The sequence below is a fragment of the Lacerta agilis genome, chromosome 8 (assembly GCF_009819535.1).
Source record: "Lacerta agilis isolate rLacAgi1 chromosome 8, rLacAgi1.pri, whole genome shotgun sequence".
Lineage (NCBI taxonomy): Eukaryota > Metazoa > Chordata > Lepidosauria > Squamata > Lacertidae > Lacerta > Lacerta agilis.
The window spans coordinates 49,597,954-49,614,228 of NC_046319.1; the positions used below are offsets into that span (position 1 = coordinate 49,597,954).

At 46.3% G+C, this 16,275-nt stretch overlaps 1 protein-coding gene across 1 annotated transcript; it reads left to right on the forward strand.

Annotated features, from left to right (window-relative positions):
* The first annotated feature begins 2,536 nt into the window (after positions 1-2,536).
* GOT2 (glutamic-oxaloacetic transaminase 2) lies at positions 2,537-13,704 on the forward strand. Its single transcript, XM_033157333.1, has 10 exons — positions 2,537-2,695; positions 6,358-6,514; positions 7,309-7,437; positions 8,578-8,637; positions 8,786-8,947; positions 9,711-9,815; positions 10,137-10,287; positions 11,188-11,353; positions 11,814-11,964; positions 12,662-13,704. Exons 1-10 carry the CDS (start codon positions 2,616-2,618, stop codon positions 12,782-12,784), a joined length of 1,284 nt encoding a protein of 427 aa, XP_033013224.1. The 5' UTR covers positions 2,537-2,615; the 3' UTR covers positions 12,785-13,704.
* Positions 13,705-16,275: the final 2,571 nt, after the last annotated feature.

Consider the following 16,275-nt stretch of genomic DNA (forward strand, 5'->3'; position numbering starts at 1 on the left):
AAACAAATCTTAAAAGGCAGGGAGCCTTTGGTAGCCTCTCATTGGGCTCAGCCTGATTGACCACAGTGGAAGATTTGTGCTTTGGGGGAAGAATGCGATGCGATCTTCATTATCCTGTGTGGCAGCCAAAAAGATAGTCTTAAAGCAGCTGAGAGCTACAATAAGGGTTGCTCTAAATAAACATCAATAAATAGTTCAAACAAAACAGATGCCAACCATTCAGATCTACTATACACATTTTTCTTATGTGTATAGTTAATAAATGTTAACCACATTTTTTCCTAAAGGTATATGAATATATCTGAGATTTATACTCATGGCTGGGCCAAAACATTTTGCAGCCTGAGGCAAGGAAAAGGTGGTCTCTTCACTTCCTCCATACCACAAAAAAGAAAAATTATACATCCACAGGGACATAGGAAGCTGCTTTATACTAAGGTTACCAAATGTCCATCCCTGGATTTACAAATCAGTCCCCTGACAAAATCCATTGAAGTTCAAAAGTGTCCCCAGATTCATTGAAAAAAATATGGTAACCTTACTTTACACCGAGTCATACCATTGGACCATCTAGCTCAGTATTGTCTTCACCGACTGTCAGCAGTTCTTCATTGTTTCAGCCAGAAAAAGTCTTGTCCAGCCCTGTGTGGAGATGCCACTGGGGATTGAACCTGGGAGCTTCTGCATACAGTACAAAGAATATGCTCTGCAACTCAGCTATATGCCTCTCCAAAAGAAAAATACAAAGTCAGAAATTAAACCAGATTATTCAACTGCTGCAGGTAACAGGGCAGTATCCTAAGGGCAGTAGACTTGCTTAGAGGTGCAGGTCTGGTCCCATGACACACACACAGCTCTGCCCTATAACTGCTCTCTGAGGCTACATCTTCACTCTGCCTCACAGTGAATAATTCCTTTGGTGTTTATACTTCTTTTGATTTGTGTAGCAACCTTTTATCAAGAACTAACATTTTCCATAACTGACTGAACCATTCTGGCATAGATGTGCATTTGGTTTCTATATTTATCTGGTTGTTATTAAATATTTAGCTGCCACTACTAAATGTAAAATGAATTCCTTCCACAATTGGGGAGCAGAGCACCTAAAAGCATAGCTGCTGATCACACACTTAACAATTGTTTTCATCATTGCAGTTTGGGGACACGACTTCAGTAGCTGAGGAACTGGGCCAGTGACTCCATATTTACACCAGAGTCAGTGGTGCATGAGACTGAATTTCAGTCGTGGATTTGAGTCCATTGGGCTAATGATTCCTGCATTCCAGGGGGTGGACTACATGACCCTCATGCATGGGCATAGCCAGGATTTTTGTTGGAGGGTTCAGACATTTGTTAGTGTGGCAGAACCTCAGATTTGCATGATTTAGGGGGGACAGCTGTCCCCCCTTGGCTACGCCCATGCCCTAGTGGTTCCTTCCAATTTGACAATTCAGTGATTCTATATCTGATGCAACAAAGCTAGTGTACAATGCCACCTAGCGACAAATTTGAGAGCTACGGTAATTCTTCAGTGCTTTCAGAGCAAAAAAGGAAATGATGACTAAATATTGGTAGAAGTTTTGGGATCAATTGTCACTCTTCAATGCATCTCCTTGACCACTTATTAATATCCACTTATTAATATACAGGAGGTCCTTTGACCAAATGATGAAAAACTAAATGAATATACACATATGATGCTTGCGCTTTAAAATAAAGAGGTACAGTATTCAAAGCAGGTGGGATTGCTGGACACCTGGCAGCTAACCAAAGACAACCAACCACACCCTAGGCCACCCCAAGGAAATACAGCAAGTGAATAATAAGAGAGTCATACAAGTTATGCTGACACAAAACCCCACACATACACTAAGTAGAAGAATAGAAGCATAACCACCCAACCACCCCAGCCTACTCACCATTCCCCTTTCCCCCCTAACCTAATGCTACACGCAACGCTAATGTCTCACAACAAATGAAACGGATGTGTAGAAAATGCAATTGGAAAAAAGAGACAATGCACGTATTTTGGAAAACTAAGAAATCTTTAATAATTTTTTTTAATACACCATTGGACTGGTCCATCTGAACTTGTCACTCTATTTTAGAGAGTAGTTTACCACCAGTAGTTCTGTCCCTGGAATAGACTCCCATAGAAATGTCATCATTGATAGAAACTGCCACTTGGATGACATAGGATAAATAGTTTGGGAAGGAAAAATATTGTGTGAACATCGTATGCCAGTTGGCATAAGACTGTGCGATCTGTTTTCCACTCCTGCAGTGCCTGTCTCATGAAGCCCATCAACTACATCTGTAAAACAATAAAACATTTTGTTGTTGTTGTTGGCGAGCTGGCTGCCCTTCCCTAGCCTAGGGCTCCTCTTTCAGGCTCAAGGCGGGGCCAAGCAAAGCGGCCTCCCCTTTCCCTGAGTCTCGAGGCCGAGGCTCGGCCCGCCCCACAGCCAGCCAGCGCCGCCCTCCTTCCCTCCCTCGCTCGGTGCGGCTTGTGGGAAGCGCGCCGGCGACTCCTCCCCCTTCCGGCTTCCTCCAGGCCAAGGCAGCAGCTGCAGCCGCCACCGCCGCAGGTTCCTCTCCACTCCGCCCGCTCCGCCATGGCGCTCCTTCACTCCGCCGCCGCCGCCGGCAGCCGCCTCCTGCTCCTCCCGCCGCCCTGCTTGGCCGCCCGAGCCAGGTAACGCGCGTCGCGGGGTGGGAAGGCCTCGACTGGCTACACCGATGCACCTCTCCGACCCGACACGTGTCGCGCTCGCGCCGCCAGAGCGCCTTCGAAGGCAGCTCGAGCCTCCGTCGCGTGCGGACGCTCTCGACTCGTGTCAGGACGGGAGCGTGTGTGAATGGGGCCAGGCCGCGCCTGAGGGCTGGGAACGCCGGCGTGTTGGACGAGAGAGGGAGTTGGTGGGTCAGAGCTTCGGCCCGGCCAGTGTTAAATGCGCGAAAAGGCGATTCGGTGGAGAGAGCACCCCTCCACCTTTTTGTCTTTTGGCAGGACCCGTCGCTTGCGTTCAGTGCACGCGGCCGGCTTGGGAGATGGTCCGCGGCCTTGATTGGCTGCGAGGAAGGGCGGGAACTCAGGGCTTCCTCGGATTGGCTGGAAGACGGTGGCGTTGGCCTTGGAATTGAGTGCCCTTGGAGAGGGTTTGGAGGGCGGTGGGAAGGGACAGAGACTGCAAAAAAAAAAAAAAAAAAGACCGCTACTCTCCAGGCCTGTGTATGTAATACACGAGCTACAATTCTGCCCACATTTACCTGGGAGTAAGCCCCGTTGGATTCACTGGGACGTCCCTGCTTAGGAATGTGCTTTGGCTGCCTTAAATTAATTCCATGCGGCCAAAGTTCCAAGTTCATCTGGCCTGGAGAGATTCTGCCAACTAAAACTGCATTAACTCCTCTCTTCCCACCCACCCCTTTGAAGTTTTGAATTGACTCAGCACTTTTGATTTCAACACGTGTTTTTATTATCTTATTCATGGCCATGCAGTTGGAAATCTTTCTCCTCTGATGACCCTTTATTGGTATAGATGACATTGTTAGTAATGATACCTACCGGTAATGGTTCAGGGTGGTAAAAAGAAAAGGGGAGCGGGTTCTGAGGAGCTCCAGAAGGGTGAATAGGTGTTAAAATGGCAGCCTAAGCAAGCTTAAAGTGATGTGCTCTGGGGCAGAAAAGAAAATCCCAGCTTCACATTGGGAACTTTCGCCCTTGACACTTATACCACCATGATAGCAACATAATCTTTGCCTATCTGTCCTTTAACATCCTTAAGAAGATTTGGCTGTAACTCATAGCCGGTGATACCTTTAATTCCTTAAATTATCTTTTAAGATGCTTGCGACTGAGGTATGTCTTCCTTTCTGTTTAATAGAACAGCAGCAGCAGAGGTATGTGTGTGTTCAAGCTGTGACATGGCTGTCTAGTCGGTAATCTCACCCTTTTAAAAACACACATACCTCTTGCAGCAGGCATGTTCCCTCCCACAGCAATAGTTTCATGGTTTCACTCAAAGCAAGAACATAAAAATATCCCAGCTAAATCACTTACGCATTTACACTTACTGCATGTAGAAGGGCTGCAGCCACACCACTGACACTATTTCTAGTGGCCTTCACTTGGACATAACATAAGAATAGCCTGCTGGATCAGGCCACTGGCCCATCTAGTCCAGCAACCTGTTTGTGCAGCGTCCAACCATGGATCTCAAGTAGATTTGTCTTTGCTGTGCCGCTTCCCCCCCAGAAAATCAGAACAAACAACAGTCCACTAAAAACCTTATTGCTGTTTGTTCCAGTTTAGCGCTAGATGCTGGGAAAGCGGTGGGGCAAACAGAAGTAGGGGTGATCCCTTAGTAACTGCAGGAAGATCAGGAATATTTGCATGCCAAGAAAGCAGTAACAGTGAGTGCTTGTGCTGTTTTATTCTCATGGGTCTACATGGCAGTCTTCTTAACACTGTGCTATGACATAGAATCATAGAGTTGGAAGGGACCACAAGGGTCATCTAGTCCAACCGCCTGCGTGCAGGAATCTTGACCAACATGGGGCTCTACCAGGGGGCAATGAAGAAGATGAATGGGAGTGGGCTGTGGGGAATGAAAGGGGGATCAGGTAGTAGGCAAGAGAGGCCTGAAGGGGGGCTGCTTTGGTGTCCCCCACAGAAAAGGGTCAGGAGCTGTGAAGGGGAGAGTCAAGGGGTGCCAAATGTTGGCCGTGGGCTACAGGCCCAGAAGCATGGCAGTTGTAAAGGAGTATTAGTGAACAGGAGGCTTCTTCAGCACTAAAGGACACCTACTTAACAACAATGTGAGAATAAGGCACAGATACTTAATGCAATGAAAACTGAAGACCTCTACACTTTTTAAAAATGTGTATTCCTCATGAATTATAAAAAAAACCATTATAAAAAATATAGCTGCCATATTCAAGAAACAGTAAAATCTGGTATAATTTATCAAATGCCCTGAAAGGCCTGAGTGAACAGGTATGTTATTCAGTTACTAGTGGATTAATGAAGTTTGTGCCTTATGCTCAGTTAGTATGTGCTTAGACACACCTTTCATACCCTCCTATTACAACATATAATTGCAACTGTTCTCACCAACAAGGACAGCTTTGTGTAGTTCTGCATGCCAGGCTTGCTTTGGGGTTTGATTTTTTTTCCTCACAACCAGCTGCTCTCAGGCAGCAGCAGTTGGAATGTACATCAAAATATATATCTCTGAGCAAGAACTTCAGGTGAAGAGCAGATACCAGGAGCAGCACAGCTGACAAAAAGTCGGCCTAATCCTAAATAGCAGCGACCGGAACATCTGGACCAAGGCTCTGAGCATGCCAGTTGGCAAGAGGTCAGGAGCTCCTATTCAGAGCAAATCCCAGCAGAGCAGCCTCACATAAGTGCCTTAACATGCCTCCATTTTGTGTGAGGTGTCTCCATTTTTCACAATGAAATTCAGATAGAGAGGAACATGTCACAACATGTCCTGCACAAGGAGGGCACCTTAGCAACACCCTTCTGCAATCACTAGCAGAGAAAAAAAACAATTATTCACCTAGATTTTTAAAAACTTTTTTACTACCTTAAAAAACACTTTTAAAGACTTAATTGAGCTTTAATCCACTAGCTGTTCTGAGTATACTTATTTTATTTTTTGTAAACTGCCTTGAAATATTTGATAAATGTAATACAGAAATAGGTTAAGCACACTCATACAATGTAAATGAGGCACAAGACCTGAAGTGTGTGAATTTGCTTGGGTCTCATCCAAAACAGCTTATATGTAGAGTAATTTTTACATGGTAAAAAGAACAAGAAATCAGTTTCATGGAAGACATTTGAAACACAGTATGGCTGCAAATGTCTTCTAGTTGAGCTGTGGTCTAAACCACTGAGCTTAGGGCTTGCCGATCAGTAGGTCGGTGGTTTGAATCCCTGCGATGGGGTGGGCTCCCATTGTTCGGTCCCAGCTCCTGCCCACCTAGTAGTTCAAAGGCACGTCAAAGTGCAAGTAGATAAATAGGTATCGCTCCGGCGGGAAGGTAAACGGTGTTTCTGTGCACTGCTCTGGTTCGCCAGAAGCAGCTTAGTCATGCTGGCCACATGACCCAGAAAAACTGTCTGCGGACAAACGCCGGCTCCCTCGGCCTATAGAGCGAGATGAGCGCCGCAACCCCAGAGTTGTCTGCGACTGGACCTAATGGTCAGGGGTACCTTTACCTTTTATGGCTGCAAATGTCTTCTAGTCTGCAGCTAAATGAACAGACGTTGACTGACCATGCCTCGTTTCCTTGTAAGGGAATGGAACTCTGAACAGAAACAAACACTTTGCATTGATGTTGCAGCTCCTGGTGGACTCATGTGGAGATGGGACCCCCTGATCCTATTCTGGGAGTGACTGAAGCCTTCAAGCGAGACACCAGCAGTAAGAAGATGAACCTGGGAGTCGGGGCTTACCGAGATGACAATGGGAAGCCATACGTCTTGAACTGTGTCCGCAAAGTAAGCAAAAGTGCCAGCTCCCACACGTTAAGAGCATGTGTGGGATTGTGTAGATGTGGCTGTGTGGCAGCCGGATGTGCCTATGGGCACTCATGGGAGCCATATTCTAGCAGCTAGGATTGTGTGAGCAGCTTAGCTTCTTCCTACTCCTTTCAGCTGTCTGAACAAAACAAAGAGCCAGGTCTCTTCTCCATCCAGTAGCTGCCTGAGATGCATTTGGAACCATCCCAGTGTGGCCAAGTGTCTTCGTGGTGGTGGGGAGAAATAAAACGATGGCTTTGTGAAGTAGTTGGAGGGTGGCAATAGGTGGACTATTTAGGTAGGAATTGAGTCTTGTGTTGTGCAGGCCGAGAGGCCATATAGCTGCCACAAGCATAAAAGGGAAGGGCTGAGACTGAAGCAGGGGTTGGAGAGAATTTGCAGCTGCTTGGCCTTTTCTGCACTGGGAATCTAAGGAGCAAGCAAGCAGTGGCAGCTTGGAGGAGTGGTGTGGAGGCACCATCTGCAAAGATACTGAAGGAGCAACAAAGGCGGGTCTGAATAGATGAATGAGGAATGGGTTGGAGGCTCTTGATACTAGATGTTGAGTAGTTTTGCTAAAGCTCCTGGGTTCCTACTTAAGTCACTTGTCAGTTCTTTCTGTGAAACAAGTATAATCCTGCAAAGGGATGTGCGCTCACATTCCTTTAGTTATTTGAGTGTAATCTAGGAGTGATAAATTAGGTGAATGGAAGTTGCCTCTCCTCTTAACCTATGGACGAAACAAATAAGAAAATGCAATCTGTTCTCTCTAGGCAGAAGCTGAGATAGCTGCAAAGAAGTTGGACAAGGAATACTTGCCAATTGCTGGCCTGGCAGAGTTCAACAAGGCGTCAGCTGAGCTGGCTTTGGGAGAGACACATGAGGTTATTCAGAGTGGCCGGGTAAGGAGCCAAGGTTATCAAGTGCATTCATTAATACTGTATTCAAGTAATGGATTCCTTCACTGGGGGCCTTGACACTTTTCACCTATAGGGAACCTTTTCCAGATTGACATATGTTGAGTACCCACTGAATGCTGCACAGGATTTGGAGTGTTCCAAGATGGGCAGTTTGTTCACGTAGAACACTGGCTGGGCCTCGCCATCACCCTTGCAAATGTAGTGTTCTCATGGATAATAGCCTAATTCCATCCTGTTTCACTTCTGACCTTTCTCATTGAGGAATGCCCAATAACATTCTGGGGAATTGCAGGGTTCCCCAAAATTCAGTTTGAAAAGTCAGTGTCCTATGCCAGAGAAACTTGTAGCACTTAAGAACAGATGGGGCAGGGGGGTTCGTTTTAGAGTTACTGTAAGGATCTGGAAATGCAAGCAACACCGCATTTTATTCTAGAGCCTATGATGGATCCTAGTCCAGAATTTGACTCCTTACTTTAAAGCAAGATTCTAATCTCATGGCTGTGAACATGTTGGATGTCTGTTGTGTCTTCTGAAACCAAAAAGAGAGCCAGTTTGTGCCAAAATTCCTTGCCTAGGATCCATATTTCTGTGGGTCCTCTGTTGTTTTGGCCCCAACTTATATTTTTCTATGGACATGCCAAAGGAGTCCAGGTTCTTCAAGAATTTTTTTTAAAAATGCTATTGGAATAAATAATAAAAACTGGGTCAGTTTTATACGCTTAGTTATGAACAGAGTTTGAACTTCCTTGCTGCTGGGAAAAACCAGCTAAGAGGAAGGCTCTTTTGAGTATATCACTCAGATGAGCCACTGGAATGAACGTTTTCTCCTTGTTCAAGTGTTGGCATGCGCAGATAGTGTTGCCTTTGCAAGCATTGAGAAATGCTTTATTCCTCCTTCTTACTCTTTCTCTTTCAGTTCTTGGGCAGGAAGGATTGTTGACCAATATTGCACACAGCTGTCTTTTCCTCTTGCCCTTACAGTCATGTTTCAAGGGCTTCACCTGTAAAATAGGCAGATTATGAGGCACACTGAGCTCCAGCTATCATTGGAGTGTTTACCTGTTGTATTTCGTGGGTGTGTCGTCTGGAGAGGTCTCACGTGCCTGTTCATTGTTCTTTCAGTATGTCACTGTGCAGACAATTTCTGGAACAGGATCTTTAAGAGTTGGTGCCAGCTTCTTGGTAAGTGCTTGTGTAATCTAACAACATAAAAATGAGGAGATGGTGGGGTACAGTTTTTCCACATCTCTTGAAAAACTCTTGAAGGAGCTGTGGTCTCTGGCTTTGAAACTATGATTCAAACACACGCTGTCTCCTCTTCTTCATACAGCAACGGTTCTTCAAGTCCAGCCGCGACGTGTACCTCCCCAAACCATCCTGGGGGAATCACACCCCCATCTTCAGAGATGCTGGGATGCAACTGCAAAGCTATCGGTACTATGAGCCCAAAACCTGTGGCTTTGACTTCGCTGGAGCTTTGGATGACATCTCTGTAAGTTGACAGCGGAGGGTGAGCTAATGGGGGCGTTTAGGTCATGGGGAGTTTGGGCGTGGCTTGTTTGAATGGTGAGCAAGGAAAGATACAGCCAGGGGGGTTTAGATACTAGGCCCTGTATGATCCCAAACTTTGACAGTTGCTGACAACACCTCATAGTAAAATGTTTTGGAGTAACAGGTCTTGGCAATCTAAACTTAAGAGAATAACCGCATTGGTTGCAAAAGTAAGTCTTGCAGTACCTTTAAAACCCAACACCATCATGGAAGGAGCTGTTATAGGCGAGGACCTGTTTCATCAGAATCATGAAAAGAATGGATATGCAAACATGGGTTGGAGAGAGACACTTGCCCACTTTCTGTTTTGTAAAGTGGAACTCACAATTCTTGCGATCCATTACGGATGAAGATTCTTCTGGTCACGCTGTATGTGATGGAACACGTTCCCTTCCTCTGGAGCCATGGATGGTCATGACTTTAAGGAGTTCAGCCGCTTAGTGAAACCTTGCTGCTTTTCTCTGCCTTTTGGAGGCTCTTGTTAGATGAGTTTTGAGCCTTGAGTCTGTTTATTATTGTTCTGTTGATTTGTGTGTGTGTGTGTGTTGTCTGTGCAGTTTTATTATTGATAGTTCATTGTTTTGTGGCACATGGCTTTTCATGATGGCTCCATTCGCTATGGAAATTGCTTTGAGGTCACTTGATATATAAATGGACTAAGCAAAGAGTAATGGCTCGTTTTTCTCACACCCTTTTTATTAAAGAAAATCCCGGAAAAGAGTATTGTTCTCTTCCATGCCTGCGCTCACAACCCAACTGGAGTAGACCCTCGGCCAGAGCAGTGGAAGGAGCTGGCGGCAGCAGTGAAGGTGAGGAGGGCTGTGGTACCAAGAGAGCAAGCGGCTGAGGGATGAACTTCCCTGTATGGAGAAGGAGCAGGTCTGCTTGCCTGTTTGGAAGGACACACCCTGGGAGGAGATCTCGGCTGGGCAAGAGATGTGTGTAACTCCTGTGAAAATCAAAAAACTGTCTGAATGGGCACTGCTGCCTCCCAATTTTTGTTGTTGTTACCTCATTGTTTCTGTATGATGTGATGCTTCTCTGCTGTGTGACCTGTTTCATTTACCATAGCTGCCCTTAGGAAGGAGTGTTGTCATTTTTAAGCTGAGGTGGCCTCTGTTCTTTTCCAGAAAAGGAACCTCTTTGCCTTTTTCGACATGGCCTACCAAGGCTTTGCCAGTGGAGACATAAACAAAGACGCCTGGGCTGTCCGCCACTTCATTGAACAAGGCATTAATGTTGTCCTGTCCCAGTCATATGCAAAGAACATGGGCCTGTATGGTAAGCCCTTAAGTCCAGGGTCTGTTGCCATCTCCATGGGCGGGGAAAGCTGCTCAAGGGATTAAGCACTTTGCTAGCTGCTTTCACTTTCCAGTATATGGGTGAAAGGTCTATGCAGGACTAGAGGCAAGAGAAAGCCCTGCTGTTCAGTTGAGTTTGCATTTTGGACCACATTCCTGTTTTAGAAATGGTCCCAGGTTAGAAATGGAAAGGCAGTGGCACTGGGGAAATGCTTGTGTGGCTCTTAATAGAGAAAGCAAGCCAAGAACTATGATTGAAGAGAGGTGGCTGTGATGTGGAGTCACAATTCTGTCACAGGAGAACATGAATTTCTGTAGTTGCCCACTTTGTATGAGGATGCATTCTTTGTGCAACCACACAGTGTCTTTCGGGACTCCACATGATAGGAGCATCAAGGAGGGCAGTTCTAGCGGCTGGGAAGTGCTTGGGGAGGGCAGAACTGCTCCTTGCCTGGCTTGAAGCCCCTTTAGCCTTGAATCTACCTTCTGAGTGCCTCTATTGAGTCACAAGGGGTTAACACACGCACACACACCCCTTTTAAAAAGTAAATCTGGGGATAAAGAAATCCCCAATCCTTCCAGTGCAGCTATGGTGCTATAAAATCAGATTGCACTGCTCTAGTCTCTTAGTCTGGGTTTGAGCTAGCTGCCATCCAGATTGCTGATGGTTTCTTCTTTCAGGCAGAGTAGACTGGGCTGGAAGGAAGGACTGAGGCTGATAAAAGAACAGGCAAGGCTTGGACAAGGAAGAGGAGAGATCCAGGTGGCATTTGTGTGCCTCTTCCAAACAACAGCACAAGTGCACAGTCAGACCAGTTGTGGCTGAGCAGAGCCACAGAGGGAGACACAACTGCATTGCATTATGGTCTTTGTTTTCCAGGAGAGCGTGTGGGGGCCTTCACGGTGGTTTGCAAAGACTCCGATGAGGCCAAGAGAGTGGAATCGCAGCTGAAGATTCTGATCCGCCCTATGTACTCCAACCCTCCCCTTAATGGGGCTCGGATAGCCTCCACCATCCTGAATAACCCTGGCCTGCGAAAGGAATGGTAAGGCCTCATTGAAAGGCTGACTATGTGCAGTCAGCAGATGAACAGAAAAGGGCAGGGGGACAGCCAGCCCTGGATGTAGATTGTGGGGCTGCAACAGCGAACCAGAGGAGTCCTTCAAATTGGAGGGCAACACTTTAAGCAAACTTAGTCTGCTCAACCTTGTTCTTGTTTGGTGCCAAATCTGCACCAAAGGCAGAAGGGCTGTGGCTGTTCCTTTCTGTAGCAGGCAGGTGGGTGGGTTAAAGAAACAAAAAACAAAATCAACCTGGGGTTTCTTAAAGCTGTTTTGGAGGCAGGACTGTGCACACCTCTTATGCTTTTCCATGGACATAAACCCCATCAAGGTACAAGGCATGGTGGAGCCTCCTAGATTATTCCTTTGGCTGCTCCCCCACCCCCATCTCCCTCTGTCTCTCACCTTGTATTGACTCCACATTTGCCTCCTTCCCTGGCACAGGCTGGTAGAGGTGAAGGGGATGGCTGACCGAATCATTGGCATGCGCACCCAGCTAGTGGCAAACCTGAAGAAAGAAGGCTCCCCTCATAACTGGCAGCACATCACTGACCAGATCGGCATGTTCTGCTTCACAGGACTGAAACCCGAACAGGTGGGTGAAGGAATGAGCCTGAATCAAACTTGCTAACCATTTTGTATTGGCATTTGATTTGCTTGGTTCCTCTCCCCCCCCCCCCCAACATAGATGGGCTCAAAGTGCCTCAAACACTGTATTTGATTGCTTGTATTTGATTATATGTTGTTCTTATATTCAACAAATAAAATGTTTTTTTTTATAAAAAAAACTGGAACGGCCGTATAGAATTAGTCTTTGATGCACACCAGGAAAAGGCCAAAACATGATTAGTGTGGCTGCATCTTAATTCTCTGAAGAATTTAGAATGTCATCCATTATTTTAATTGGTGGCTGAGGGAAGTGGGGCTGGGCTGGAAGTGGGAGCTGTGTAGGAAGCCGGCAGCTGCTACTACTTTGGGAATGGCAGCATGTGGATCCCCCGTTGATGATAAAAGCACTCTGCTGGGTTGGAGTGGCGGAAAGGGATTGTTAAAAAACATGAAGCACAGTGTTAGTTGCATTGAAGTGAGATGTGGCAGCAGGTATCAAGCAGCCTGGCTGGGCTGCTGTTTGCTGAAGAGCGTTCACTTGAAGTTCTAGGAAGTTGCTTCGCTCCCCTCCAGGTTGCAAGTTGGCCCTGGTAGGTGGTAGCAAAAAGATGCGCCTGGCCTTGGGAAGCTGCCAGGGTCGACCGCTTCCTGAAATAGCATCTTTCCTGTTCTTTGCTTTACAGGTGGAGCGGCTCACCAAGGAGTTCTCTGTCTACATGACCAAGGATGGCCGCATCTCTGTCGCCGGAGTCACTTCTGGCAATGTGGCTTACCTGGCCCATGCCATCCACCAAGTCTCCAAGTAAAGCAAAGACAGAAATGGGTGGACTGACCGGCCTTCCCTTCCATGCTCTCTGGACACTTTGACTCAGCAGAGGGTGGGTGAGAGAGGAGGAGATGGTGGCAGCATCAGCAAGCAAAACGGTTCTTTCCACAACACTTCAACTTCATTTGAATGTATCTCTGTAGCGGCAAGGCCTCCTCAGCCCTCCCTACTCACACTGCTTGGCTCTAGGCAGAGCTGTTCACATGTGTTCTGCCCCTCCCTTCAGAAGTAGCCACTTTACCAAAAATGGATCCTTGAATCCTACAAGAGTTTGTGGCGGATTTGATGCAAATGCTTTAGTGAATGTTTGCCTGCCGGCATTTTGTGTGTGGTGGCCTCCTCATATGAGTGTCAGGGTAGGGGTGGGGTCCTGCAGGCATTGTTAGACTACAACTTCCACCATCCTTGTCCATTGGCTGTGCTGGCTAGGGCTGATGGGTATTGAAGGGCTGCACCTTCCCTGCCCCAGAGCCAGGGTTCTGGATGTCGAGCCTTTCCTTGTCTGCCTTTTTGGACTTGGATCTGGGAGTTCTGCAGGGCCCACCTCTGGCTTCACAAGAGGCTTTCTCCCCAGGGATCCTCTTCTTGCCCAGTTCTTCCAAGGAAAGGCAAGCAAGGGTATTCCTGAGTCAGCATTTCTTTCCATTGGCTCTTGGCTTTCTAGTTCTGCTTTTTCTCAATAAAATAAAATAAAAATCACTTGAAATCAGCCTGCTTTAAATGGACCCCAAGTCCCTGGCACACTCTGGGAATTTGTGTAATGAAGCTTGAAAGAGAAATTACTTCCTCTCTTTTTTTCTTCCTCGCTAAAAAGCTCATTGTTTCCATGCATAGACAGTTCATAATGCTGACTCATAAGTTTGTTTCACTGTCAAATAAAAGGCAGATAATAGAACAATATTTTAACTCTTCTCTGGCATCTTTGATCAGCAATAAGGGCAACAAATGAAACTGTTTCTTTTAAATTTTGGTCATGAGAAGCCGTGCTGGGCCCTTGCTCGTTCTCTCCAAAATCCCCTCTCACACAATGCTTTGTAATCCTTTTCAATCCTTTGTAATCCTTAAATGGGACTAAAGCTCTATTACGTTTCCGAGCACAATTCAAAGTGTTGGTGCTGACCTTTAAAACCCTAAACGGCGTTGGTCCAGTATATCTGAAGGAGTGTCTCCACCCCATCGATCTACCCAGACACTGAGGTCCAGCGCTGAGGGCCTTCTCGGTAGTAGCACCCGCCCTGTGGAATGCCCTCCCACCAGATGTCAAAGAGAACAATAACTTCCAGACTTTTAGAAGACATCTTAAGGCAGCCCTGATTAGGGAAGCTTTTAATATCTGATGAATTATTGTATTTTAATATTGTGTTGGAAGCCGCCCAGAGTGACTGGGGAGGCACAGCCAGATGGGCAGGGTATAAATAATAAATTATTATTATTATTAATTTGGAATAGCTTTCCCCAACCCAGGAAATGTAACTGCTTTTTAAGTGCAACTTAACTTTGGCCCCTTTTAGTTTCCTCTCTTTTCTTGCAACTCACATGTGCTCAGGATATCCACCACCTGAGCCAGGGGTAGGCAACCTAAGGTCCGGGGGCCGGATGCTGCCCAATCGCCTTCTCAATCCAGCATGTGGACGGTCTGGGAATCAGCATGTTTTTACATGAGTAGAATGTGTGCTTTTATTTAAAATGCATCTCTGGGTTATTTGTGGGGCATAGGAATTCGTTCATATTTTTTTTCAAAATATAGTCCCACCACATGGTCTGATAAGACAGTGGACCAACCCACAGCTGAAAAAGGTTGCTGACCCCTGACTGAGCCAAGAGATCCACTGCAATTGAATGACAGATCACTAGGTGTGTAAGCAGGGCAAGATAAACTCAATGTGTTTAAACAACTTAAGATGGAAAACATTTTTGTCTGTGAAGCATTTTTCTCATGGAACTGCTTCACTCTTCTCCCTCCCCCTGCAAAGTGGAAAGAAGGGGATCAGGTGAAACCCATGGGAAAACTTACCAAATCTCTTGTCATCTCTGTGTGAGTGACAGAGATAAGTTCTTCAGCTCTGGCAATTATACAACAGCAGATACCATGAACAGTTGAGCCTCCCTCTCTGTGGCCAGAAGTTGATTGTCTGGAGCTACAAAACATGTACCTTGCTGCTTACGCACCGCTCCTGTTGTGAAAAGGCAGTTGAGTCTTTAATGCATTGTGTGTGTCTCCTTTATGTTGTGTGAACAACTTAAGGCTTTTGTGCTTGCCCAGAGGCCAGGCCTTAAGCCCCATCTCTGTGTTAGCTGATTGTCAAAGCATGCATATTGGATGAGGAAGGGCTGATTGGTCAAGAAGAGCTGTTGCCGCTGCATGAAATAGCCTCAGGCTGGTGGATTGCCTTTGCTTCCAGTGGCCATAGCTACACATGTGGAGCTGCATCTAGGGGGCAGAAGTGGACCTGTTGATCCGTTGCTTTCAGATACTACCACTTGCTGCTGCTTTCCCCCTTGTTTGGGGTATGTGTGCTTGTCCTATGTGCCCTTAACCAGTCTGTTTAGGGTGCTTAGCCGTGAGTTTCATTCTGCGTGAATAGCAGAGCTCTCCTTCTAAAGGCTGTGCTTGGTTGATCACCAGAAAGAAAGTTGTTCTTGCAAAGAGCTTGCAGGTTTCACTGTAATTCCCACATGATAGAACAGCATTTTCCTTCTGTCAGTAGCCTTTGTGGTCCTCCTATTTCAGCTTGTTTTGGCAGGAGAGTCAAGGCAGCCCAACTCCCAAAGCTTCTTTTTGATTCTCCCACACAGAGTGGCTGGGGAGACCCGGCCAGATGGGCGGGGTATAAATAATAAATTATTATTATTATTATTATTCATGCTGCTGTTGTACACTAAAAGATTTGATTTAGAGGATAGTCCTCATTTTTCTGTGCTGTGGTTTTAGGCGACTTCTACTTCTCTGATTACTGTCTCTAATGCTCCGTCCTCTCACTAGAGAATATTCTGCTGTTCAGTAATAAATCATGTTGCCCTTTATGCAGCCTGTCATTTCTGTTAAAAAATTAAAGCTGCTGTACATCTCAGCATTACAGATCTGAGGCTTTTATTTATTGTGAATTCTACTCAGGGTTGCATCCTACTATAAATCAAGCCTTCTGTAACCTGGTGTGCCCTCCAGCACTTTCAGAGTTCAACTCTGATCAGCCCCAACATCCAACGAAATAACTATTATACCAACTGCAGCCTCTGGATCAGCCCCAAGGTAGCTGCACATTGCAGAAATCCGGCTGTGAGGTTTCCACAGTTAAAGCAACTTTCTGTGTTGCAACATGACAATGAATAACCAAGGCTGCGTGGTGGGCCTTGGGATGACACTTTGATCCTGTTCAGAATGATCCTGGTGGAGGCACAATGGAGTCAGCCTGGTGTGGGGAAGAGTGTAAGGTAAAGGTAAAGGGACCCCTGACCAGTAGGTCCAGTTGT

What these genes read in the sequence shown, in the direction of transcription:
- GOT2 (XM_033157333.1), top strand. Translation starts at nt 2,616, where the DNA reads ATGGCGCTCCTTCACTCCGCCGCCGCCGCCGGCAGCCGCCTCCTGCTC. An exon ending in TCTTGAACTGTGTCCGCAAA is followed by an intron (nt 6,515 to 7,308) that starts GTAAGCAAAAGT and finishes TGTTCTCTCTAG; the next exon opens with GCAGAAGCTGAGATAGCTGC. An exon ending in AGCTGGCGGCAGCAGTGAAG is followed by an intron (nt 9,816 to 10,136) that starts GTGAGGAGGGCT and finishes GTTCTTTTCCAG; the next exon opens with AAAAGGAACCTCTTTGCCTT.